Source organism: Pieris brassicae, chromosome 11, assembly GCF_905147105.1.
Source record: "Pieris brassicae chromosome 11, ilPieBrab1.1, whole genome shotgun sequence".
Classification (NCBI taxonomy): domain Eukaryota; kingdom Metazoa; phylum Arthropoda; class Insecta; order Lepidoptera; family Pieridae; genus Pieris; species Pieris brassicae.
Window position 1 is genome coordinate 7926745 of NC_059675.1, and position 27427 is coordinate 7954171.

At 32.0% G+C, this 27427-nt stretch overlaps 4 protein-coding genes across 6 annotated transcripts; 2 read left to right on the plus strand and 2 right to left on the minus strand.

Moving 5' to 3' along the window:
• The first annotated feature begins 322 nt into the window (after positions 1 to 322).
• Positions 323 to 2598, plus strand: LOC123716314 (gem-associated protein 2). The gene is made up of 4 exons (XM_045672000.1): positions 323 to 721; positions 803 to 1109; positions 1939 to 2038; positions 2241 to 2598. The coding sequence occupies exons 1-4, from the start codon at positions 491 to 493 to the stop codon at positions 2347 to 2349; spliced, it is 747 nt and encodes a 248-aa protein (XP_045527956.1). The 5' UTR covers positions 323 to 490; the 3' UTR covers positions 2350 to 2598.
• A 166-nt stretch (positions 2599 to 2764) lies between these two features.
• Positions 2765 to 4888, minus strand: LOC123716313 (trans-1,2-dihydrobenzene-1,2-diol dehydrogenase-like). Its single transcript, XM_045671999.1, has 6 exons — positions 4781 to 4888; positions 4242 to 4448; positions 3632 to 3923; positions 3315 to 3561; positions 3094 to 3247; positions 2765 to 2979 (listed from the first exon to the last, which is right to left on the minus strand). Exons 2-6 carry the CDS (start codon positions 4444 to 4446, stop codon positions 2861 to 2863), a joined length of 1017 nt encoding a protein of 338 aa, XP_045527955.1. The 5' UTR covers positions 4447 to 4448; positions 4781 to 4888; the 3' UTR covers positions 2765 to 2860.
• A 3849-nt stretch (positions 4889 to 8737) lies between these two features.
• Positions 8738 to 10848, plus strand: LOC123716601 (trans-1,2-dihydrobenzene-1,2-diol dehydrogenase-like). The gene is made up of 6 exons (XM_045672426.1): positions 8738 to 8832; positions 9165 to 9371; positions 9690 to 9981; positions 10052 to 10298; positions 10366 to 10519; positions 10634 to 10848. The coding sequence occupies exons 2-6, from the start codon at positions 9167 to 9169 to the stop codon at positions 10750 to 10752; spliced, it is 1017 nt and encodes a 338-aa protein (XP_045528382.1). The 5' UTR covers positions 8738 to 8832; positions 9165 to 9166; the 3' UTR covers positions 10753 to 10848.
• Positions 10849 to 17554: 6706 nt separating this feature from the next.
• LOC123716304 (cystathionine gamma-lyase) lies at positions 17555 to 27009 on the minus strand. Of its 3 annotated transcripts, none has more exons than XM_045671976.1 (9): positions 26939 to 27009; positions 26825 to 26854; positions 26383 to 26535; positions 25035 to 25231; positions 24527 to 24617; positions 24063 to 24327; positions 20509 to 20661; positions 19626 to 19800; positions 17555 to 18117 (listed from the first exon to the last, which is right to left on the minus strand). In XM_045671976.1, the coding sequence occupies exons 3-9, from the start codon at positions 26533 to 26535 to the stop codon at positions 17970 to 17972; spliced, it is 1182 nt and encodes a 393-aa protein (XP_045527932.1). In that variant the 5' UTR covers positions 26825 to 26854; positions 26939 to 27009; the 3' UTR covers positions 17555 to 17969. The 3 variants fall into 3 exon arrangements, with proteins under 3 accessions (XP_045527932.1, XP_045527933.1, XP_045527931.1); XM_045671977.1 differs by having other exon boundaries at positions 26825 to 26864; positions 26939 to 26990; XM_045671975.1 differs by having other exon boundaries at positions 26825 to 26994.
• Positions 27010 to 27427: the final 418 nt, after the last annotated feature.

Consider the following 27427-nt stretch of genomic DNA (forward strand, 5'->3'; position numbering starts at 1 on the left):
AACAATCGAATAAGCTATATATATACACAATAACATATAGTATTATCTTTTTAGCCTGTGGTGTTACAGAAATTGCACTATTCCATTATAAGTTTGAAGATTGAACATCTTTATTATGGCCATTCTGGCCGAGCTACGCTCGCCAAAACAGCCCGAGCTGAGCTGTAAAGGCCCTTAAGGCCAACAGCGAGATTCCATTCTCAAAAAAAAAAAAATCTTTATTATGATTCTACAAAATACTAGGCGGTATGGTCGAAAGACTACATCCTGCACCGTGGACGAAAAAAAAATTGTTTATTATGATAATTAAACTAGCGATAAATTTTACTATACTTATACTATATATATATATATTGTTATTTAGAATTATATTATTTATTGAAGACATGTGAATTAACAATTTCTAAATTCTAATTACCTGGCCTGCACTCTAGATTATTGACATTAACCACGTTTTAGAATATTTAAATTCCTTTTATTTCTTCCAATTATGACTGAAAAGTGTGTAATGGACGTCAAGAGAAATGAAGCTTTAGAAAAAGACACCTTGTTATTTCCATGCTTCCAGATTTCTAATGATGTAAAGTTGAAAGACGTTCCAAGTACTGGGGAGGAATATTTATTAGCAGTTATAAACGAAAGACGTAACTGTCAAATGGTGACAAAATGTAAAATAGACTGTTCAAAGTTTGCTCAGAATCAGTCTGAATTTGTAAAAGAGGTACTATGCTCAGGTATAGGCATAATGCTTTTTGATTGTGATGATTATAATACTTATTTTATTTAATGTATATGTTGACAGATTCCTCATCCAAAAGCACCTGACCACTTAAAGCCAACTATTGAATGGCAAAACATACAAGTCGCAGATTTTTCTGATATCAGATTATATATTTCACGGCTACTTGATAAAAGGTCTCACTGGCCTAAAATAAGAAAACTAAAAGTGAATCCTGTTAATGAAGTATGGATCAATTTTTTTGAAAGTCATGAGCCTACCTTGTCATGTATTCTAGGTATTAATTACAAAATTTTAGATATAGGCTTGGAATTTTTGATTGAGTCTTTGAATGCTATTAAACCTGGAAGCACTATTCCATATAACACAGGTAAATTTGGAATACATATTTTATATCAATTAAGCTTCCAATGTATATATATATACAGTTGTGGTCATAGAATTTAAAACACTACTTATGAAGAAAGAAAGTATAACTTTAACATACAAATCTTCTTAAACAATATACACATTCAATATTTAATAATCATGCAATAATATAGGCACTGAAATAAAAAACTCATTAAGTGTATAAATATAAAACAGAACAGACTTTTAATTACAAAATGAGTGTTATACATGTATTAGTTTACCTTAGCGAACAGCGTATATCCATTTTAGTTTGACCAGCATATAGTCCGGATTTAAACCCGATAGAACGTCTTACCAAACATACCACCAGTCATATCAATCTATATGAAGCATGGAATTCAATCCCCCTATAAATGTATGAAATTGATTGAATCAATGGCATATTGTGGCAGTGTTGTTATTAAAAATAAAGCATACGCCACTAAATATTAATTTTAGCTATTAGTAGGCTGTGGATTGTAGCTATTTTGTAAATAACAACACTCATTACTTATACTTAAAAAATATTGTTTTTAATACTTTTTTGTTGTTGTTTCTAATTAGTTGACCATATAGTTTGTCCATTATATAATATTGAAACTGCACTTGTGTAATAGGACATGTATTGTTTTTGTAATAAATTATAAATCATTGAACATATTGAAGTCCTATTTATTGTTTAATTTAAAAATAAAAATGATTGCTGTGAAGTATCTCACCGTTGGTAGTGTTTCTAATTAAATGACCATCACTGTATATAATTACATACAACTTATTCCATTTTATATGAATATTATTTTATTTTCTAGGTCAATGGATCTATGCTATATTGGCTTGTACAAGACAACCTTTACTACCAAATACAGTTAGTATATTAAGAAACTTAGCAAGAAGATGTGCTGCAGTCAGGTATGCCTGTCACATTTTATAAATACGTTCAAGAATAGGCTATTGTAAGCACAATTGTCAATAAACATTGTTATTATATAAATAGATAGTCAAGGTATCAGTTATGAAAAAAAATTAACAACCAATGAGGCTGTTTATGTGCAATTCATATAAATCTCACTTTTATAACTGATTAATAGAAAGTATATACTTGTACTTTCAGATCACATATTAATCCAGAAGAAGAAAATTCAAAGGAACTAGTTACTCCCTTTAATGTTTTTATTTGTTTAGTTTCTCGGTACTTTGGTCAATTTGATTTAGCTGACTGACTTTCTTTAAGGAATTCTATGAATAAATGATTTTTTTTGTGGATTTTACTATTTTCTATGAATCTTGAATGAAAGTTTCTTCTATGAAAGTTGCAATTAGAGCCATTTTAGATGAGCACTTTATGTAAACATTATAACATATTACATTTATTACATATTTTATGACATAAAAAAGTAAATGTTCTTAGTCAATAGTCAATAATAACAATGCATTATTTTTAAATTTATAATAAATAATGAGGTCATACATATTTGTGATTTCTTTAACATCCCCCTGAATTTATTGTTAAGTTGTTGTCAAAATTTACTTCTGAATAATGTTGTGACTTGGTCACACAAAACAAATGTCTGTATTTAATAAATATTTTTTTCTTGTTCTTCACGTACCTTAAGCTATTAAAAATATTAAAAAAACTTCCAGGGGTAATTCATTTGTATTGGTCTACTAAGTATTAATTGAATGGCTTCATACACAAAGTAGTGGTTGACCTAATTATTCTTGTATTTTAAATTAAGGGTAATCTTTATCGTCAGCATCAAAGTGGACCCCAATTTGTTTTCTTACTTCATCTTCTATGTTGGCTAGAGTGAGACTCATCTTGTGCGTCATTCTCGGAGATTCCAGCAAACCTTTAAAACCGAAATCTCTGTTTATTTTGGATATAAATAACTCTAGTTTTTCAACATTATTTAGGTTGAATAGAACGTAGACAAAAGACAATATATTCATAGATAATAATTTACCTTTTCTAATACATTTTTCGACTTCAAGAGCTTGGTAGACCAGACCGGTACTATTTTCAAAGTTAAGCTCAAATTTTGGCGGGTGTAGAAGATAATTGTCCACCTTTCCGTCCCCGTAAGTTAGTTTAGTCGGAAAATGGAACGGATCGTCCACCTAAAAATTTCAATTTAATAAGTACCTTTCAAAGTGTTTCGTTAAACTGACCGATTAGCAAACTCACAGTTACTCTTCCATGAGTCCCATATACGTTTGCATTGTTCGAAAGACGTAGTGTTGCATTAATATTCAGAACCGCTCGGCGGCGTCCAGAGTATTCTAGAACTATAGTGGACACTTCATCCACACCTCCGTCGTTTAATTCCCCGCACGCTGTTATTTTGATAGGGTCATCTTTGAAAATGTATTGAGCAAATTGTATAGTGTAAATTCCTATATCTAGTAGAGCACTTCCTCCCAATTCCTTTTTACTGAAATGTTTATTATGTACTTATTATGTAATCAGTTTTAAGAATATATAAACGAGGCCCAATTTATTACCTTACTCTATCTTGGTGTGCAATAGGAACTCCAAATTCGACGTCAACGTATTTAATTTCCCCTAGCTTTCCATTGCTTATTTCCTTTTCGAGTGCAATGTACGCCGGCGAAAATCGTGACCACACTGCTTCCATTAAAAACAGTTTCTTCGATCTTGCTAGTTTGATTAAACTTTGTGACTGCTTGTAGTTCAAACAAAGAGGCTTCTCACAAAGAACGTGTTTTCCAGAATTTAGAAACATACATACAATATCGTAATGTTGAGGATTCAATGCACCGATATAAGCAACATCTAAAAAGCATATTTTAGGAAACGTTATGTAAATATATGCTGCTCCCGTAGCATAGGTGTTGTAATGAGTATTTATTATATCAACTTATTACATTTGCGTAGCTGATTTTTTTAATACTTGTAATGGTAATTTAAAAAAAATTGTAAAAATACGCAATTTTTCAATTTTAGTGACTCGTGCTCGTCCTCTCTCTAGACATCTCTGGACTCTAATCAAAAACCCATTGCGATAACCACACATATCTATAAATAATTTTGATAAAGCAAAACACTTATTGTAATATCTACCTATTACAGGAGAATAGAATAATATCTTACCTATTTCAGAACTATTTGCCATATTTTCATAAGTGTCGAATACGTGAGGAATGTCATGAATTTTAGCAAAATCTGTAGCTCTGTTTTTATCCCTTGCTGCAACGCCCGCAATTACAGCATCTCCTCTATCAGGAAACGAATTGAAAGCGGTGACGAAGTCATGACTAATTTTCGCCGCACTCACAATACCCCAACGCAACGGCATTTCTAACGGCAATGCCAATATATCGTTTAAAATTATTTATTTATTTATTAACACTTCGTTACATTACAATATAAAAAAATGAACATAATTAAATCAAAAGGAGGGCAACTGGCGGCCTTATCGCTTTCGAGCGATCTCTTCCAGGCAACCACTGCAATTATATACATTCTATGTAAATTATCTGTAGGTAGATACTTAATACAAGGATGAAATTTCTATCGTAATCTAATAGCTATAAATATACTTTTTTTAATTGTAATAAATTAATAGTTACGTAATAAGCTGGGTACGTAACTGGTTCAATTTATCTAAAGGATGTAATGGAAGATCTTACCTTCTTTATTATTAATATGTACGTTGTTACGGCTCGAGAACTAGGTATTGTGTGGCCGCTGTTCGTTCACTTAATACCAAGTAATATATATCTACCTTAAACAACACTTATAACTTATACAGCAGACTTATCTAATCGACGTATATTCCAAATTTTATAAATATGTCGATCAGATAAGTGAAGTTAATGATATGAATAGGTTGAGGAAAACGTTTCTTCGCATTTTTTAAGAAAATTTCACAACATTGCTTAATATAGCTTATTTACATTTAACTAAAGTATGTAGGGACCATATTGGGGATTCTGATCAAAATACCGCGACAATTGGTTTTGGCAGTTCTCTCGTGATGTCCCTGACACTACATAATACATTCTGAAGAAACCGAAACAGGTGGAAATCTGAAGATGCAAGGTCAGGACTATACTGCCATCCGCATTAACACCTTCCAAACAAGCTCTCTGAATTTTTGCTGAGTGGCTAAAGATGTGTGAGGTCTAGCGTTATCATGATGAAAAACCACACCCCTTCTGTTGATTAATTCCGGCCGCTTTCTCTCTACTTCTTGCTTTAATCTCATCAGTTATACGCAGTAGAGCTCAGAATCAATGGTCCTGCCTGGTGGTCATAATGAATAATGCTCTTCGAATCCCACCACACACACAGTATCACCTTGTTGCGAGTGCCGGTGCCTTTGACCACGACCTTTTTCGCACGTTCATATCGTACGTGACCCATCACCATCATCAGCTTTTTCAAAAATAGTTCGGTTTCATTACGTCGTAATAAAGAATCACAAATGAATACACGTTTCATTAGGTTTCTCTCAGTTCTCCAAAACATTGTGGTTATTGCACAGTTCTTCAGTTACGCCGTAACTACTGATATGTCGATCTTGCACCACTTTTTCAAAAACGGCATTAATTTTATCTGTAATAGGGCGACCAGAGCGACGTGCATCTTTGACATCAAAATTTCCGGATTGAAAATGCTTAAACCAAATTTGTGCTACTCTCAAAGACACTAGGTCCATAAACATTTTTTTGATTTTCAAATAAATCTCACACATTTTTCTAATTTGAATTTGGAATTATCTTCTTTAAAATTTAAACTTTTAATGGAACCAAAACCAGTCCGACACAAATAGTATAGCCAAAGAGATTTTATTAGAAGTTCACATACTAAACTGCGAAAAGACTTTTTCCCCAACCTAATATTTTAAGTATGAATCAGTGTTCAAATTGAATTTAAAACATTAGATATGATTAATATTTACCAATGAATTTAGTTGCAGTTGCGTGATTGTTGCCACGGGGTGAATTGTCAAATAGCAGGTGTTAGGACTAGGAAACCAAGTACTAACCGGAATAGACTAGTACTTAATCGATGTTGACGCGCTGCGTATACGCAGAATATACTGTGTATGACGGGTTCGGGCTGTCAACTTCAAATGTGAGGTTGATACATTATAGATGGAATCGATTATCAACAGTTCTCTCATTTTCAAGTTAATAATCAGCATAATATAAGGGGTTTTATGATTCAATGCCAATTTATGCAATATCTATCTTTACTACGACCCGATCATTTTCTAACAATAGTTATATCAATAAATAAACGCCTGCGAGTAACTAACTTTATTCATTCGGCTCGTTTTTCCTGAAATTTATTTTATTGTAGTAAAATACATAACTATACTTCTTAAAGACCTGTCAAATTAAAACAAAAATGCACTATTCTTAAATAAAATATTAGGTTGGACAAAAAGTCTTTTCGGAAAAAAGCGCTTGAAACTTCGTTCATGGTAAACGTATTTTTCATGGTCGTGAAAATTTAATTTAATTTGACTAGTTAAAACACCGAGGATAAGCAGTTTTAATTTTTATATTATATGTAATCTTTATATCATATTTGTGTATACTACTGGCATCGTGTAGTCGGTAAGTTATTGTAAATTCTGTAAATATTGTATGAACGAGCATCCATATTTAGGATGGTCGGGGTTGATGGCCATATTGGAATCTCCCTGTGGGATCAAATGTATCTGTTGGTTCATAAGATGAATTTGAAATAATGGATACGGATTGTTCGCTATCATCTCAGACAGGTGAAGGAAGTCGAACTCGTTAGTTGCGCCTTTGTCGGCAGTGTAGGAAAAGTAAGAAAAAGAAATGTAGTGCTTATATCGGTAATTACTGTCAGTGCGAAAGATTATGCCATATAGAAAATGAGTCGATTTTAATCGAAAAGGTTACTTCTAAACCTATATCTCAATCCACGTCATCTCGACACTTGTAAAATAATAACAATTCACATAGCATCTTACACGGAAAATTCAAATAACACCAAAGCTACAGTTACCATTACAGATTCCCATTCGATTGGTGGTACTGAATATGTTCCTATTGAGGTTTCTCCTTATACAATACATGTTCAACGTATACAAAGTTCACCTGACGACCGCTTTCCATCCTAAAACATTTGGCAGATGCATATTCTTCCGCAGCGAAGTCTTTATCTCGTAATAATTCTACTAATCCCTCATATTATTAAAACCTAACTAAAATTGCTGAACCTCATGTGAATCTGACATCTCTGCCGCCTATGACAATGTGAACATCTCTACTCTACAACGCAATTTATTAGAGCTACAGGTTCCTACGCTATTATTACATTTTATCATCAATTAACTATCCTGCATATACATATCATCATACGTTCAGAGAGATGGTAATAGTACAGAGTTAAAGCGTACAGTTTTTAAAGGCCTTCCCCAAAATTTCGGTACTTAGCCCACTTTAATATTCGAATTATTTTAATTATTATGAAAAATTCCCATGTAAATGTGCTATAATATTCAGATGATCTTTATTATTATATATTATAATATTATGATGATTTTTATTCCGTCGATAAATGTATGAATTAATCTTGCAATTCCATGTCTCGTTTACTTAATTGTCTTAATATCTGGTTGGTTAAAAACTACTCAGATCTATCAGTGTCTAAAAGTTCAATAGTCATACTTTACAAAAAACGTACAACGCCTGTCATAAATTGGACCTTCATTGGTAAATATTAATCACATCTAATATTTTAAATTCAATATGAACACTGCTTCACACTTAAAATATTAGGTTGAGGAAAAAGTCTTTTCGCATTATAGTATATGAACTTGTAATAAGATCTATGCTATACTTTTTGTGTCTGACTGGTTTTGGTACCATTAAAAGTTTGAATTTTAAAGAAGATAATGTCAAATAAAAATTAGGAAAATGTGTGATTTTTATTTATTTTTCGTACAGTCAAGATAAGTGAATCTAATGAAAACATTCGATACATTTTTAAATTTACTAGCTACTCACGAGCTCACTGAGAGAAACCTAATGAACCGTGTACTCATTTTTGATTCTTTATTACGACGTAACGAAACCAAACTATTTTTGAAGAAGCTGATAACTGGTGATGAAAAGTGCATCACGTACGACATGAACGTGAGAAAAAGGTCGTGGTCAAAGGCCGGTCAGGCTTCACAGACTGTGGCGAAACCCGGGTTAACTAGCAACATTCAGAGAGCTTGTCTGGAAGCTTTTAATGCGGATGACAGTATAGTCCTGACCGTGCATCTTCAGATTTCCACCTGTTTCGGTTTCTTCAGAATGTTTTATGTAGTGTCAGGGACATCACGACAGAACTGCCAAAACCAATTGCCGCGGTATTTTGATCAGAATCCCCAATATGGTCCCTACATACTTTAGTTAAATGTAAATAAACTATATTAAGAATTGTTGTGAAATTTCTTAAAGAATAACTAACTAACTTAATAATAAGTAACTTTTTACTCAACCTATCATAATTAACTTATCATTAACTTCACTTATCTAATCGATATATTTATAAAATTTGGAATATACGTCGATTAGATAAGTCTGCTGTATAAGTTATAAGTGTTGTTTAAGGTAGATATATCATACTTGGTATTAAGTGAACGAACAGCGGCCACACAATACCTAGTTCTCGAGCCGTAACAACGTACATATTAATAATAAAGAAGGTAAGGTCTTCCATTACATCCTTTAGATAAATTGAACCAGTTACGTACCCAGCTTATTACGTAACTATTAATTTATTACAATTAAAAAAAGTATATTTATAGCTATTAGATTACGATAGGAATTTCATCCTTGTATTAAGTATCTACCTACAGATAATTTACATAGAATGTATATAATTGCAGTGGTTGCCTGGAAGAGATCGCTCGAAAGCGATAAGGCCGCCAGTTGCCCTCCTTTTGATTTAATTATGTTCATTTTTTTATATTGTAATGTAACGAAGTGTTAATAAATAAATAAATAATTTTAAACGATATATTGGCATTGCCGTTAGAAATGCCGTTGCGTTGGGGTATTGTGAGTGCGGCGAAAATTAGTCATGACTTCGTCACCGCTTTCAATTCGTTTCCTGATAGAGGAGATGCTGTAATTGCGGGCGTTGCAGCAAGGGATAAAAACAGAGCTACAGATTTTGCTAAAATTCATGACATTCCTCACGTATTCGACACTTATGAAAATATGGCAAATAGTTCTGAAATAGGTAAGATATTATTCTATTCTCCTGTAATAGGTAGATATTACAATAAGTGTTTTGCTTTATCAAAATTATTTATAGATATGTGTGGTTATCGCAATGGGTTTTTGATTAGAGTCCAGAGATGTCTAGAGAGAGGACGAGCACGAGTCACTAAAATTGAAAAATTGCGTATTTTTACAATTTTTTTTAAATTACCATTACAAGTATTAAAAAAATCAGCTACGCAAATGTAATAAGTTGATATAATAAATACTCATTACAACACCTATGCTACGGGAGCAGCATATATTTACATAACGTTTCCTAAAATATGCTTTTTAGATGTTGCTTATATCGGTGCATTGAATCCTCAACATTACGATATTGTATGTATGTTTCTAAATTCTGGAAAACACGTTCTTTGTGAGAAGCCTCTTTGTTTGAACTACAAGCAGTCACAAAGTTTAATCAAACTAGCAAGATCGAAGAAACTGTTTTTAATGGAAGCAGTGTGGTCACGATTTTCGCCGGCGTACATTGCACTCGAAAAGGAAATAAGCAATGGAAAGCTAGGGGAAATTAAATACGTTGACGTCGAATTTGGAGTTCCTATTGCACACCAAGATAGAGTAAGGTAATAAATTGGGCCTCGTTTATATATTCTTAAAACTGATTACATAATAAGTACATAATAAACATTTCAGTAAAAAGGAATTGGGAGGAAGTGCTCTACTAGATATAGGAATTTACACTATACAATTTGCTCAATACATTTTCAAAGATGACCCTATCAAAATAACAGCGTGCGGGGAATTAAACGACGGAGGTGTGGATGAAGTGTCCACTATAGTTCTAGAATACTCTGGACGCCGCCGAGCGGTTCTGAATATTAATGCAACACTACGTCTTTCGAACAATGCAAACGTATATGGGACTCATGGAAGAGTAACTGTGAGTTTGCTAATCGGTCAGTTTAACGAAACACTTTGAAAGGTACTTATTAAATTGAAATTTTTAGGTGGACGATCCGTTCCATTTTCCGACTAAACTAACTTACGGGGACGGAAAGGTGGACAATTATCTTCTACACCCGCCAAAATTTGAGCTTAACTTTGAAAATAGTACCGGTCTGGTCTACCAAGCTCTTGAAGTCGAAAAATGTATTAGAAAAGGTAAATTATTATCTATGAATATATTGTCTTTTGTCTACGTTCTATTCAACCTAAATAATGTTGAAAAACTAGAGTTATTTATATCCAAAATAAACAGAGATTTCGGTTTTAAAGGTTTGCTGGAATCTCCGAGAATGACGCACAAGATGAGTCTCACTCTAGCCAACATAGAAGATGAAGTAAGAAAACAAATTGGGGTCCACTTTGATGCTGACGATAAAGATTACCCTTAATTTAAAATACAAGAATAATTAGGTCAACCACTACTTTGTGTATGAAGCCATTCAATTAATACTTAGTAGACCAATACAAATGAATTACCCCTGGAAGTTTTTTTTAATATTTTTAATAGCTTAAGGTACGTGAAGAACAAGAAAAAAATATTTATTAAATACAGACATTTGTTTTGTGTGACCAAGTCACAACATTATTCAGAAGTAAATTTTGACAACAACTTAACAATAAATTCAGGGGGATGTTAAAGAAATCACAAATATGTATGACCTCATTATTTATTATAAATTTAAAAATAATGCATTGTTATTATTGACTATTGACTAAGAACATTTACTTTTTTATGTCATAAAATATGTAATAAATGTAATATGTTATAATGTTTACATAAAGTGCTCATCTAAAATGGCTCTAATTGCAACTAAAGATTCATAGAAAATAGTAAAATCCACAAAAAAAATCATTTATTCATAGAATTCCTTAAAGAAAGTCAGTCAGCTAAATCAAATTGACCAAAGTACCGAGAAACTAAACAAATAAAAACATTAAAGGGAGTAACTAGTTCCTTTGAATTTTCTTCTTCTGGATTAATATGTGATCTGAAAGTACAAGTATATACTTTCTATTAATCAGTTATAAAAGTGAGATTTATATGAATTGCACATAAACAGCCTCAATGGTCACATCCCCTGTAAATTTTTTTCATAACTGATACCATGACTGTATATAAAATAACAGTGTTTATTTACAGTTGTGCTTACAATACGCCGCTATCGTGGCGAAGCTACGGCAACGCCATCTGTCGGTTAACGGCGGCAACTCTAGGTTATTTTTCTCATAGTCGTGAAAATATGATTGGTATAAAACACATTTGGATGTTTGTTTATTTAAAACAGAATAATCGATATCATGAGCCAAACTATTATTAAGTGTGAATTTCAGAATATTAGGTCCTTACATATGAAATTGGCGTTTTGTATGGGAGGAACAAAAAGTCGAATATTTTTAAATATAATATATTTAATTAATCAAAGTATGAACCATTGTTTTCTATGCACTTTTGCCATCTCATAGGTAGTTCATTGATGCCTTTACTTAACCAGTCGGACGGGAATCAATAAAATCTGTGAAGGCGATTTGGACTGCCCCATCAGAGTTAAATTTTTTCCCTTGCAAGAAGTTGTCCAAATTTCGAAAAAAATGGTAATCTGTTGGAGCAAGGTCCGGGGAGTACGGAGGATGTCTTAGACATTCCAATTAAAGCTTTTCTAATTTGGTAGCCGTCTGTTGTGCAGTGTGTGGTCTAGCGTTGTCGCGAAGTAGCAGTGGCGCGGAGCGATTGACTAGGTTGTTTAGCCGCTAGCTTTTCCATCATGGTTTGCAATTGCTGACAATAAACATCAGCCGTTATAGTCTGGCCAGATTTGAGAAAACTGCAATGAACAATACCGGCACTATTCCACCAAACGCTTACAAGTAACTTTTTTGGGGTTAATTTTCGCTTGGCGCAGGATTTGGCTGGCTGGCCAGGATCCAACCATTGCGCTGAGCGCTTCCGATTATCGTAAAGAATCCATTTTTCATCACAGGTAATGATTCGGTTCAAAATACCTTCATTATTGTGCCGGTTCAGTAATGTAACGCAGCAGTCGACGCGCGTTTGCCGGTTTGCTTCAGTCAATTCGTGAGGTACCCACTTTCCAAGCATTTTAACCTTCCCAATTTGCTTCAAGTGAATTAAAACAGTTTTATCACTAACACCGCAGCCTGCAGCTAACTCGGACGTGGTTTGCGATGGATCCGCTTCCACAATAGCCTTCAATACTTCATTATCAACTTGGGTCTCAGGCCGTCCACGGGGCTTGTTCTGCAGGTCAAAATTTTCATAACGAAAACATTGGAACCAAAAACGAACTATGTTTTCTTTTGCAACATGACCGCCATACACATCATTCACCCTTCGAGTCGTTTCCGCAGCACTAGTGCCACGGCGGAACTCGTACTCGTAAATAATGCGGTACTTTAAGTTTTCCATTTTGTAAAATAAGTGACGCAAACAGAAGAAAAAAACAAATGAATGACGGTCATCGAAGCACAAATACATGAGTAAATAGCTGTACAAATTTGAATTTGAAATTCCTAACCAAAGAGGAGGTATTTGAGGTCAAAGTGGCAGTACGACAAAACGCCAATTTCATATGTAAGGACCTAATATTTACGGAGACTTTAGACTTTTGTAAGTAATTACACGAACCATGAAATATTCTTTCAAATTCACCGCATATATTATTTTTACTACGTATTTATTTGATTGTAAAATAGATTATCGTATTACTAGTAACGGGATATTCAATTTATTTAAAAAATATAGGGCATAAACTTTTCCAAAGCCATCATGTTCAGGAGGTCGTCGAAATGGTGATGGCAAAGTAATACCACGGACCAGAGTAAGTAATCGACCGTACGACGTGAAAGTGGAGGAATGTATTAATTATAAAATGAATTCATAGTTGAGTAATAATCTGAACTAATATATTTTCAGCAACTTTTCAACCATCCATGCAATTTATAAACGGAAAATGAAGATATATTTCTTTAAAGAAATATATATATATTGAAGGAATAAGTATTGCTCGGAAATGTGGAACCGATAATAATTTCATTTCTTTACTTATTTATTATTTTATCGTTTCGCATCTAGAATATATTACAGATACAATTGAATTTATCACGATTAATATTCTGCATGTTGGCTTCGATTTTTTTGTTCATTGATTCAATCAATAATAATAATAATAATAATATTGCTGGTCAAACTAAAATGGATATACGCTGTTCGCTAAGGAAACATTTGACGCTATTTGCCGTGTATTTAGGGTCTCTTAGCTTTCACTAATCTTTGGCTTATCAGTCTTGAAGAGATGTTTCTCGGGTCATCAGGAAAAAAACTGCATTTTTAATCTGGTTAGAGCTATTACTTAGGTCGGTTTTTCTTAGTGGAGATGTTTTAAGAACATTTTCAACAATTTTCAACAACAACAATCAATTGCATTAATAAGAGCCATAAACAGAAAATAAACTTCTACATGTGTAACACTCATTTTGTAATTAAATGTAAAATCTGTTTTATATTTTATGCAATTAATGAGTTTTTTATTTGAGTGCCTATATTTTTGCAAGATTATTAATTATTTTAATGTGTATATTGTTTAAGAAGATTTGTATGGTAAAGTTATAAGTAGTGTTTTAAACTATATGAACACCACTGTATATATATGTATCCCAAGAAATAAAGATAAAATTCAAGGTATTCACTTTACGAGCCTAGACGATGCGGTGAAAGCGTACGAAAATGCCATAGAAGAGACACCAAAGGAAGAATGGGCCCACTGGTTTTTTCAGTGGTTACATCGAAGCCGACGATGTGTAGAGAGGAACGGAGATTACTTCGAACATTTTCAGTGTTGCCTTGGTTGATGATGAAAGCCTATAACAATATCAAATAGCTGACTTTCTATTGACTTGTTTAATAACAATAACCTTTGTAGTATCGACGAAGTTGCGACTGCGAAGCCTTAATACTGAGTTGTGTTCTATACTGAAAAAAAGGACGGATATTGTAGGTATGCTTTGTATTGTGTAAATATTTGAGCACACCTGCGCCGCGTATACTTATATATAAAATCAATATTTACCGATTTAGGATTTTGATATAAGAGACAATTATGTCATTCGATATACAAACATACAATATCTGGTAAAAGGTTGAAATCATAGTATTTAAAGGGTTGATGACAAACAAATTCGTAAGTGTTTTCTACGCAAAGATTTTTAGGTTTAGAGGTTTTCTGTGCCCGACAAGGCATTCCTCATGGTTTTTCCTTCGTATGAGCTAGTGTTAAATCCTTGTTCTACAGCTAGGTCCTAACACCTCAGGTATGAAAGTTGCACGCTCAAGCTAATAGGCCAAGACTGATCTCTCTCTCTTTTTCAGATAAATATTTGACTATGACTCTCTATTTCAATAATAAAGCTACATAAATAATCTAATATCCATTGGGATATCAATCTATCAATTTATCGATATGACAATACAGATAGTTCTAATTTATTACTTTTATACACTGACAAAATCTAAATTTGTCTTGTGAATTTGTCGTGGAAAATACCCATCCAAGAATACCTATTTGTATAAAGAATTAAAACATGAAATGTTTATCTCATTCGCTGCATTTAGCTACGTGTGGGGTAAATAATTACATTAGATATTTTTAAACTTAAACAAATTATACGTTTGACATTCAAGATGAACAAAGAATATAGTATGACATAGCAGTCATAGTATTTTATATTGATCATAGATAAAAGTCTTAATTTTATCGTGTAATTAAATAATCGAAACCCATCTTCTGAAATATGCGTAACTATGAAAACATGATAAAGCTGGCATTTGGAAAATTTATAGATTATATAAAAGAAGTTACACTGCGGTGAGATATTAGGACCGTGTTATATTGTATAAATTTATACAATAAGAGAGCGGAATTATATATTAAGAGCGCCTAGTAGGCTAACAAAATTTATAGGTAATTGATTAAAAACAAAATTAGACATAAGTTAGAGGTGACTTTTGTATCTCGGAATTCATATTGTGTTGTGTTTTTAATTGGAGACATTGAAATTATAGTGAATGATCATAAGACATACCTACTTAGATAAAAGAGTAATTTTGGTTATAGCCCGCCCTTAAGAGTAGTCATGCTTTAATTTCTGCGTACATTTAGAGATTATATTTATACTATTTAATGTTTTTTACAGAAAGTGTATTTTTATCGACAGTAACAGAACTAAAAATCTTTTCAAAGTTTAGTCTAGAAACTGATATTTTACCCAGGCGTCTTAAACTTCATGATACGTGTTATTCTTGACAGTCTTATGTGTGGTTATTGCTGTCTTAAAAAAATATAAATCAAATAAATACCTTTAATGACAGCATTTTTTTTATTTAAATTTGATGTTGTACCTTTATCCCAATTCTTTTTTTCCCGTCCTTAATTATTCTGTCATCAAGTTAATTTTTCCTCATCTTTCCCATTCTTAAATTGTTTTAACCTATACATTGTGGTATAATTGGCAGCTAAATATAAAGAGTGGTTAACCTGTCACCCGAAAGAACTCGCCAACTTAACATAAAACAGTATGTAAGACGACTAAAACGTCACCATATTCTAGATTTAGAAGACCGGCAGCTCTAGGCAGAAGATGAGTAGATGCTTCCAATGGGAAGCCACTTCACATGACAGTACCACAGAACAGATTTGCTCATAACCTTAGGCTGATTGCAAATACTCGCAGAAAAGAAGAAAAACCTTTAAAACAAATATAATGGCGACAAAATAAATCAATTAAGTGAGTAAATAAATTTATACGCTCAAAAATATAATAACGTGGCCTGTAATCATAAATACTAGATCGTGTCAATATCTTTAAAGCAAGAGGTCATCGCTCCTCACTGGATTCAAAATACGTCACTCGAGTTCAAATGTATGCTAATTACGAGGCGGACACTCTTTATCACCTCTATAGTCTATAATTAGATTTTTAGCCTCCAATACTCCTTGGTTTATCCTAATCCAAGACTCCTAATAAATAATTTTATTATGACTGCTTGGGGCAGACTTCCTCTTAAATCGGACATTAAACAAACAATAACAAAATAAAGAATGCAAGTCGCACCTTACTTTTACAGAAACCTTTTATTCACTATTGTCGGCGCAGTTTTTTGATATCTTCACTAGATAAGTAAGTAACAATATTCGTTATCTATCTCTTCGGTGACAGAAACAAAAAACAAATGAGCTTTAATCCATAGCGATAAAAATTTTTATCAGTTACCAACAAATTTTAATAGATGTGATAAATAGTTTCTTAGGGCCTACAATAATGACTTCAACGCCATGTTACCGACTAGTCTTTTTTATGACCCGTCTCATCTTTCTTCAGCTGTTATTTATTGAAATAAACATCTGGTTCTAAAACTCAGTGTCACTTAATTTATGTTTAGCTGTTGTTGGTAACTTCTCTGCTTTCCTCTCATATGAATGGAGAACTATAAGCATCCTGTTTTTGAGGACGGAAAACAGAATCTAAATACATAGTTTAAGGACCTTTATAATATATATTTTTAACCGATTACGAAATCTTATGACAAATGAAAAAGATTGGTTTAGTTCATTTTTATGGGGGATTGCATTCAAAAATTATATATTAAGATATGAAAGTGAAATATTAACATTATCTTCTAAGGTACCCATTAATAGTTATAAACCTTTATTCCGTGATGTTAAAATCAATACCCAAAATAGATAGTTATAAATACCATTTATTGTCGACTAAATAGCAAAAATATGACGAAATTTTCTTTAGTAAATGATATTTCATTTTTCGCGGTAGTCACGTTTCAAAGTGAAACTTTGGAGCTCCTTTTCACTTAAACTCAGCATACCAACAAGCAATCGTAGAATATCGTGGAGCATTAATCCATAAGTTTTGATTTGCCGCTCCGAAGCAAAGTATTTTAAGATATATTATACAAGATAAAAGGTAAATGACAGCTATATTTATACTATCTATAACATTACCACTATTCGTACCAAGCGTAATATTAGTAATACCCAATCGTTATATTAGTATATAAGTATATATGCCATAGTATGTAAGTATATATGGCAAATTGTTGTTTTTAATAATCATATGAAAATTATATTTCAGTGGACATTTTATTGATACAAAAAAACCATTTTATCATTTATTTCTTGATACTTGGTACCACTTAAATTATTACAAAATAAAATATTGAGGAAACATCATTGGGAATATGTGAAACACATAATACAAAATCATTCTAAATAATACTCATAAAAATGCACATATTTTAACCTTACATGATCTTGTTCGCTTATCATTTACACAATAAAAGCGTAGGTAAATGCAATTAAATCAAACAAAGACAATATTTAAATTATCTTGATTCCAAATCTAACTATAGCTTGTTTCATTATCACCCGTTTATAATACAATTAGACAACAACCAACAATATATAAAAATGAGATAACATTTAGCAATCAATCATTTTTTTTTAATTTTAAACCTATCAATATACTTTATATTGTTACAATATAGTGAGTATGGAAATAAGATAAAAAATTGTAAAATTTATTCGAATGCGACTTTGAACGATTGGTCTAAGTCTTGAATGAGATCTTCGACGTCTTCTAAGCCCACTGATATTCTGATAAGATTGTGCGTAATGCCCAACGCTGCTCGCTGCTCTGCAGGAACTGATGCGTGCGTCATCAGAGAACTACGAAAGGAATAAATGCTATGAGACTGCATACCATAATCCCTCCGTGGTAAATGGTATATCGGAATTCCTGCGAGTTAATTTCTATTTCAATTTCTGATACAATAATTTAACAACTGGCATAAAGAATTGTAATGCAATTTTAATGTACATTAATCGATATGTTTATTTATTTGAATTCATTTGCTTAATTACGAAATCTGAATATTGAAATTGTAATAGTTATTTACGTGGTAAGCTTCCGGGCTTTTAAATTGAAAGGGACTGTCACTTCGATGTCTATTGAGTTACATATAGTATAATAGGTTCAGAAATGTCTACGGGTGTTACAAGATATAGATAATATATATTATACAATTATATAGATCTAAATTTGACCTCAGTTATATGCAAGATAAGGAACAAAATAAATATTAAAATACATAGCATGTTATTGTTAAAGACGTATAGAGAGAATACTATAACGAACGACGACCTTTAAAAGCATCATATACGATAATTATCTTGGTTCAAATCCAATCGCACGGCAATCTATAAAGCAATAACACACTGACTTACAAGAATTACATAGATAATGTTAATCATCAACACAAGACAATTAACGGAATCAGACAATCAATAATTAACGGAAATATATGAGGTAAAAAAATATGGTTTAGTGCTATTTTGCAGCGTCATGGTTATAACATAACTATTTTTTTACGACAGTGAGTATGCGTTGTTATTATGAAATGACGTAATATCGTATCAAGTTTAAGAAACATGTTTTCAGATCAATTTAGGGATTTCAATGCAATTATTAATAATTTAAGTTTTAGTTTCAAATATAGTACGCCTCTATTACTTCTTTACGTTTAATTAGACAAAATATGTTTTCCGAATATATCTATTTACAATCAACACCGCGGTGAAGTTTACTTGCTGTATACAACTCGTACTTCTCCCACCCTCTATCTACTTCTATTGGCCCTCTTTGACAATGGACTGGCGACGCCCCGTCCACCAATTGATTAAGAGTGTTCATTAGACGCTTTAACGAATAAACAGGACTGGTGCACAACATAAAGTGTAAGGTACCCGTAACCCAAAACATGGGCCAGCCTTTTAAAGTGTTTCCAGTCAAGGAGTTAATACAACAAACTTTAAAATAAAATACGATCTACTTTTATGGTAACAAAGGACGTGAAATAGTGATAAAACTAGAATAGTGACGATAAAAGCATTTACAGTTTATCCGTAACATTACCGTGTCGTACGTTTTTCATTGCGTCACAAACGTTAAGATAAAACAATGTTTTTATTAAGTAAGATATTAGGGTCTGTTCAAACCAGTAAAACTGATAAAAATTATTTTGTACATCAAACTCTATTTTCAAAAGTGTGTGTAACTAACACACACTTTTATTAACACACACACGGTTTAAACATAAAAATAAGACTTTAGGTTAAAACTAAATAAATTTACACATTTTAGGAGTCAAATAATTACTTGGTATTGCTTTACTTACGGTAACTCCGCGAGACTTTCATATCCGCCCAAACTCTCAGCAACCATGAACATCTTAAGAGCTCTCAACAATTTCTGAGATTCCTTAAGGTCACCATTGTGCCTAAAGCTGAATGTCCCTGAATGGCCCGACATTTGGCGTTTCGCAATCTCGTACTGAGGGTGAGATGGAAGTCCTGTAAAAGTTCTTTATTGCAATTCAGATGATTTACGCTAAAGACAACGTAATTTTGTAAAATATGAGATTTCAGATTCCAGAGTAAGATCACGTTCACGAACAAATGAAGGTTAGAAGAGTCTTTCCTCATATGCGAATGAAACTGATAGGGATACATAATTTGTTCTACGGCAGAAATCATATCTTATTGTATGCAACTAAATAGTAGAAATTAGTTATTATTTTATAACTAGATCAACAATTTATAATATATTAGTGAAAACCCCGAGTTTCTTTCTTAAGGAAAAATTATATATGTATATATGTGATGATTTTTTTTTGTGTTCAAATAGATTTAAGAATGTTTTGATTTACAAATAGTTTTTTTTTGTATTTGCGTCTTCAATATAAAGGGACGAAAATTGACCGGTACGCTAGTTTCGAATAATATAAATCGTAGATTTAAAATATATCTTTATATCCAATACAGAGGCGAAGTCTTTGGAGGTGGTATCTATCTTTTTATCATCTATAAACTATATATTTGTATGTTTTTAACATTTGGCTTTAGTTTAATCAGTTCATATATAGTTTTAATTAAACTGTAAAATAAATAAACAAGCTAATTTTAACATTTTCGTTAATGATGAGTGACCGACGACAATGATTTATCTGCTTCTCCCGATTTGTATAAAACAAACATAACTAGATAAACACAGCTACTTACCCGGATGAAGTACTTCGATAATATTGGGATGTTTAACGAGCCAGTTGGCTACAATCAGAGATGACTTCTTGTGCTGTTCCATACGAAGAGCAAGCGTTTTGAGACTTCTGCTTACCAAGTAGCAGTCCATTGGAGAAGGAACGATGCCCATACCTAGAAATTAATCGCAATTATGACATAAAATATGTGTAATAAAAATCATGGATTTTCTCAACGTTTCCTTACAATATCCAAAAACACTTATGTGTACACATAATAGCGATCGTATTATGTTATTTTGTTAGATGGTACTATTACGACGGACGGAATAAATACTTCTATGACGTATTATTTATACAATCTAGATATGTATATATTGTATGACACATTTTACTTTTGTTGTTTTTAATCGAAAATCGAACAATCTTAGTTATGTATGCATTCTAGTACGGAACAATTGTGTATTGCTATTACTAAAATAGGTTAGTATAAAACTGTATTTTCTTTTAATACAAAAATATTTTACTACGATACATTACTTGCTTGTTGGATAGGTAAACTTTGAAAGTTTTGTGCCAAAGCTTTATTTATTTAACCGTATTTTATATCATTAGCTTAACACTAATTAACTAGGAGTAAAATAGATTAAGCAATTGACGGGTTGTGGGACAAGACAGGGAAGCGCTGGATGTTTTCCGTTTCGGAGGCCAAGTCACCTTTTGGGTCACAGAGCCAGAGCAGTGTACCTTAACCTATGCACGCGTAAGTGCCGGATCTCTGAGCATGTTAGTGCGTGCACAGCCAGCAATACTTGCATCCCGTGTCGTACGCGTAGATAAAAACTCTGAACTATGTCATACTTTGGCAATCATTGGCTCAAATTCTTTAATCACACGGTAAAAGTACTGATAAAAAAATACTGATCGATTTATCGTGAATCTGTCATAACAGCCGCAAGATTGTTTCAAGCATGCCCATATTTCTTATCGACGCTATAGAATTTCACACGCACTAATAAATTAGCAATATCGAATATCATACTTACTTACGAGACATAAAATATTCTAAGCAAACTGTATATTATAGGTATAGTCGTAAACATAATATAAGTATCCCGTATCAGTCTTGAGATGTTACTCGGCCAGATTTTGGGTGAGAAAACGCCAATAATTAGGGTGGCGCTTGTACCATGAAACTTAATCGGAAGACTGCGCATCAGTCTGTAGTTATACCATAAAGTAGAAAGTAAAGTATGGCCTAAACATAACTGTCAAATCTAACAAAAGTCAAGTCATCGTAATGTTTCAGGTATTAGAGAAACATAAGAAAATACGACACATTGGAAATAAGATTTGTTAACGTTATTTTAAGTTTTATGTTGAAAAGGTGTCAATAACCCAAAATAGAAAAGCAAGCCTCTAGTCTAAGCTTTAATTTTCGTAGAAACAACACAAATCTAACTCACACTAAACGATTTCATGATTCCACCGTTATGGTTTGTTTTATCATCAAGGCTAAATTTAAACACATCTTAAAATTAATGTATGAAATCATCACAATTAATAATCATTATAGTATTAATAATTTTTTTAATCAATTAACTATATATTTATCTTTATCTACTAATAATATTATAAAGCTAAGTGTTTTTTTGGTTGAATATTAATCTAAAAAATATTATTACGTATAATGTAAAAATATTAGTCCTTTTATGTGGTATTGAGTTACGATAGACAAATTGCTTCTTTCGAGAGGTTTTTTTTTTCACTTGTAAAAACTGACACTTAAAACTGAAACCTTTACTTTTACTACTTTTTACCTTTTAGTTGTAAAAAAGCCCGCGTCTATGAAGGACTCACGAGAACTTTACTTAACTTATCGCAATCTTATTCTGTATTTGAAAAGTTGTTTTTATGTTTTTGTTTGTTGTTTTTAACCTTAAAAACCTTATCCAAATATTTACGTCACATCACAAATATTTAATTTAAACAAAATGAACTTTGACATCATTTGATTTCAATGTATATTTTAGCAGATATCATAGTTTTAAAATAACTCCGCAACCAAAAATTAAGGAGTAACACGTGCACGTTTATGATGTATTAGGTCTCAAATAAACGCGGTATGAAACCGTGGTACAACAAGTTGTTTCTCAAAACTGATATTAGCATCATTACTTCGTAAGTTTTTTTGAGTATTAATTAATTGCCCGACCGGTTGGTGTTCGCTTTCCATCACTTCTCTGAACAAGAATTTGATCGTAATGTTTGAATTTTAGCAGTTAGTTGAAGCATGAGCATGAGTGTTCAGTTAGTTGACTGTCATTAGTTAACGCTTGTCTCTAAATAAATACTAATCGTCACTTTGTCTATTTTTAAATTGAGCCACGTATAATTTTAAAACATCGTCCGGGATTCGATATAAGGAGGTCGACCTTGGACATATCTGATGGGCGCACTATATTTATGTACCTTTACATAGATTAAAGCAAGCCGGTTCCCACAGCTTTCATTTTATGCGAAGATATGGGATCTATTCTTAATAAATTTACTTAAGGAAACATTATAAAGGTGGGTTACTATACTTTTTACTGCTTTGCCCGCGAGATATTTAATTTAAAAAAAAGAGTATGCGTATTGACGAGGGACCAGGAAAACATTTTGGTAACTGTTCCTTTAACTCCATTTGAGCGTACAGCAACACTAACGACGTATTACGTAATATACCACGCTAAATTTACTGAACAAGGTCGTTCAATGATAACAACCGTTTTACTATAATTGTTTTAGGCCAAACTCTCCAATTTTGTGTATCTAATAATTTTCGTAAGTAAATTTATCTAAATATACAGTAGAAATGTGTTTAGAGCATATGTTGTAGAAACTTAAAGTCCCGACTAGTAAGGAAATATTTGTTTTTATTCGTTTATAAATAGACTTTTCCATGAAGATTTTCAAACCCAAAAGTACACAACCATATGTGAAAAATTGTTTTATTAACCTTGATGACTTCGTAAGATATAATATGATTATCACGGTGATGCCAATCTCGGTATGTAAAATATGTTACCCAGAAGAACAACTAATACAAACAGAATTATGACGAGTCATGGTCAGGGCTTAATATTGATGACTAAGTTGTAATGTTCCAAACAATTCATTAGTTGGTACTAATTGAATTGTATGGAACATTACAAATATATATTGAGCCCTAACGATGTGCTACTTGCTTAATCTGGTAAAACAAAATATGTTTATTATGGAATAACTTATTCCACGTCATTAAATTTGAATTGGTAAACATCTCTATTATCACTATCAGTATCAGTACTATCAGTAGTATTGTGTATCTATGAAATCGTGCTATTCTGATAGATTTTATAAACAAAATAACGGAAATAGTAAACATTTTGGCTTTTAAGTTCTTAACTCTTTTTACTATAAAAAGTAGCCTAGGCCATATTTGTATACCACATTTTCCCGAATCTGTCAAGACATCATATAAAAGACATTTCTCTTAGGATGTTCGGTAAAGATATGATTTACTTAATCATTACTACTATATAAGAAACTTACTGTTTTGTAAAAAGCGAAGTTTCTTCTCTAGAGCATCATCATTGACGACAATGGCACCCATGATGACATCAGCATGTCCGTTCATGTACTTGGTGATAGAGTATAAGACGACATCGACCCCAAAGTCTAGAGGCCTTTGCAAGTACGGTGTAAGGAATGTATTGTCTACTACAACTATAATGCCTTTGGGCTTCGCGATTTTAACCACCGCTTCCATATCAATTACTTTGAGAAGTGGGTTGGTGGGCGTTTCTACCCAAATCATCTGGAAAGAATGTTAATGTTGACTAACGGCTGCTAGAACTATGGATATGCACGAGTCTAAATTATTTTATTTAGGTCCTTTACAGATAATTTTTACTTCAACAGATATATTGAATAGTTCGTTTAGGTCTTAAGCTCTACAGTGCTATTTTACAATGATGTTATAAATTAGAACTAGAATATTTGAAAGGTCCACTCACCTTTGTATTTTCCTTAATTGAATTTTGGATGAATTCGACGTTTGTAAAGTCCGCAAACGATACTTCAATCCCATTTCGTTCAAGAACATTTCTAAGAATCGGAAACAAATATTTTTTGTGTTGAAATGTTATAATCAGAATTTGGAATTTGAATTATTATGATTTAACCTGTTGTATGATGCTTTTAATTTATATGTTTATATTATTATGATAAAATCATCCCTAATGATATATGTAGATCTGTGTATCCAGATAGCTAGCCAATGCCTGATTTAAAAAAGCAAAACAAAGGTAATATTTTTTTTTAATTTCATAGATAAACTCTAATAACTTGATAAAATATATAAAATAATAAATTTTGAAAATTTAATAAGCAACAATTATATCCAATTATTTTACAAGTCGTTGATGCACGCGGAAATTTATACATTCTCGAAATAAAAGGTTCATACATTCGCTCCAACTTAAAAAGTTAAAACTAAAATATTGTAAGTAATTTTGAATTTACCTCAGCAATCTGTTAGTGCCACCGTACACATCATCGCAGCAAAGAATATGTTCTCCTTGACTCAATAAAGTCACGACGGTGGTAACAGCTCCCAAACCTGATGCGAAGGCCAAACCATATTTGCCTCCATCCAGGGCCGCTAAGCACTCCTCAAGGGTATTTCTTGTTGGGTTACCAGATCGACTGTAGTCAAATTCCTAAAACAGAATCATTACTGTCATATAGCCAGGAGTAAATTTTTAGATTATTATTTGATTTAAAAAGGGTTTTAAAAAATAGTCCCATAAATTAATTTGTCTGTTCGTAGAGGGAGTAGAAGTTGTCTGTCGTAAATGTCGCTAGCCGACAACTAGCAGGAATTAAAATTTCCGCTGATTTATAATTACCGACAGTTACAATATTGAAGAGTACTATGGTAAACATATTAAATGGATTTAAATAAGATTAGCTTATTAACAGACTCGTTTACTTTATTAGTAAGGCGCATGGATGTCGAAGATAGTTTCATTAATCTGTGTTCACTCCAGCATTGCCTTGTGTTGTTAAGGCCTATATAAAATATTAATTTATTGGTCTGACCATTACACTATACGATAATAATTCAAGTCACATTAGAAAATAGAATTTAAGTAAATAATTATGGAAATAAAAAAACGTGTTTTATTAAGTTTCAATACATATACTCTTCTGAAGTTTTCGTGTTTTATTCCTGCTAGGAGAAACGGAGTGGCTTTTATATGCGTGTAAGTATATTATCGGAAAAAACTCAAATATTATATAAATTATAGTTCATCATATTATATGATCGCATATGTTGCGACACTTAATGTTTCAAATTAACGAAAAAAACTCGCGAAGTCTGGAGTAAAAAAGTTATCTTAATTATTGCTTTTTTTACTAAGAATCTCTAAATCAACCTGCAACCGTCACTATTCAGTCGTATCTCATTCCATCAAATTAAAATTAGATAAATCATGTCCTTTAGAATTACCTGGATTTTTTGGGATATAACATTGGCCTATTTTAAATATTTTTATGTTGAGTGAGTATGAGTCAGCTTAATAGATACTAGCTACTACTTTGAATTTCCTAGTGCTATTCAATATTGATTGCCTACTAAATTGACATTACATTTAAAAAATATATACAAAAAAAACGAATGTACTAGTAACAAATATAGAACTAGCCTTATTTTTCTCACAAATATATTCAAAGTTTTTGAGGATAATTGGAATTGAAATGATTCTGTCATGCCTTTTTGATTTACTAAAGCAAATCTAATGTGTTTAGGAGAAAGGAGAAAACGTTTTGTATAAAGGTCTATTCAATCATGTTTTGTGTCATATACCTTGTATTCAGCAGGTCCCGTTTGTTTAAATGTTGTGGCTGTTACAATGGGCATAACCACAGCCTTTGATTCCCATTTTTCTGGATCCTGTCCTGCATGGATTGCAAGGGTAGCAAATCCCGATTTTTGTTTTAGGAATCCTTGGTCACCCATCTGCAAATAATTATTTTGAGAATATTTAACACTTGAATCTAAACAAAGGCCTAAATAGCAGTTATTTTTTAATTAATCCTCGGAAAAGATTAACAATACAGATATAATCAAAATTTGTCTATTTTAGTTAATGCAATATATTAACACAATATATTTAATATATTGATTAGTGTTTCTGTGTTTTTATTTTAAAATAATTAATTAAAATATTCATACATTATAATAATATGAAAGTCTACATACGCATAGAATTTTTAAATAATTTATAAATAAAAAATATTTAGGTTACCTTGGATATTGCTTTTCTCACGTAAAATCACTAAAAAAAGCTTAAAAATTATTATAAAATTTTGCAATAAATATAATAACAGAAACAAAAATTTAAAGTAAAAATTTCACATACGATTTTATCTAAGTATTTTGTAAGCGACCAACTTAACTTGCCGGCAATTGAATATTAAATTGGTTCGGTTTGACAATCACGTTTTTATAATTTGTAACATATTTTTTTTACACTTACGACTGGATACAAGCATATTAGCAATATTTTTCGCCCGTACACTCCATGTCAAGTGAAGGAATTGGTAGGGTGACAGACATGAGACAATCTGACAAATATCATGTTAAGTAAAATATTAGTATCGTTTAACGATAAAAATCATCGTCATCGCTATTTAAACGAATTTTATGGTAGGTTATACTATGAAAGTATTCGAATACATTATTAATATAATCTGAGGTTATATGGTAATCTATTGTTACTACAAATTTATTTAATATAGTAACAATTTTATTTATCGTGGAATGTTACATTACACAATGGTACTCCGTGTGTACATTCATAGACCATAAATAACGCTGAATATGTTTTGACATTGACATATGACAATAG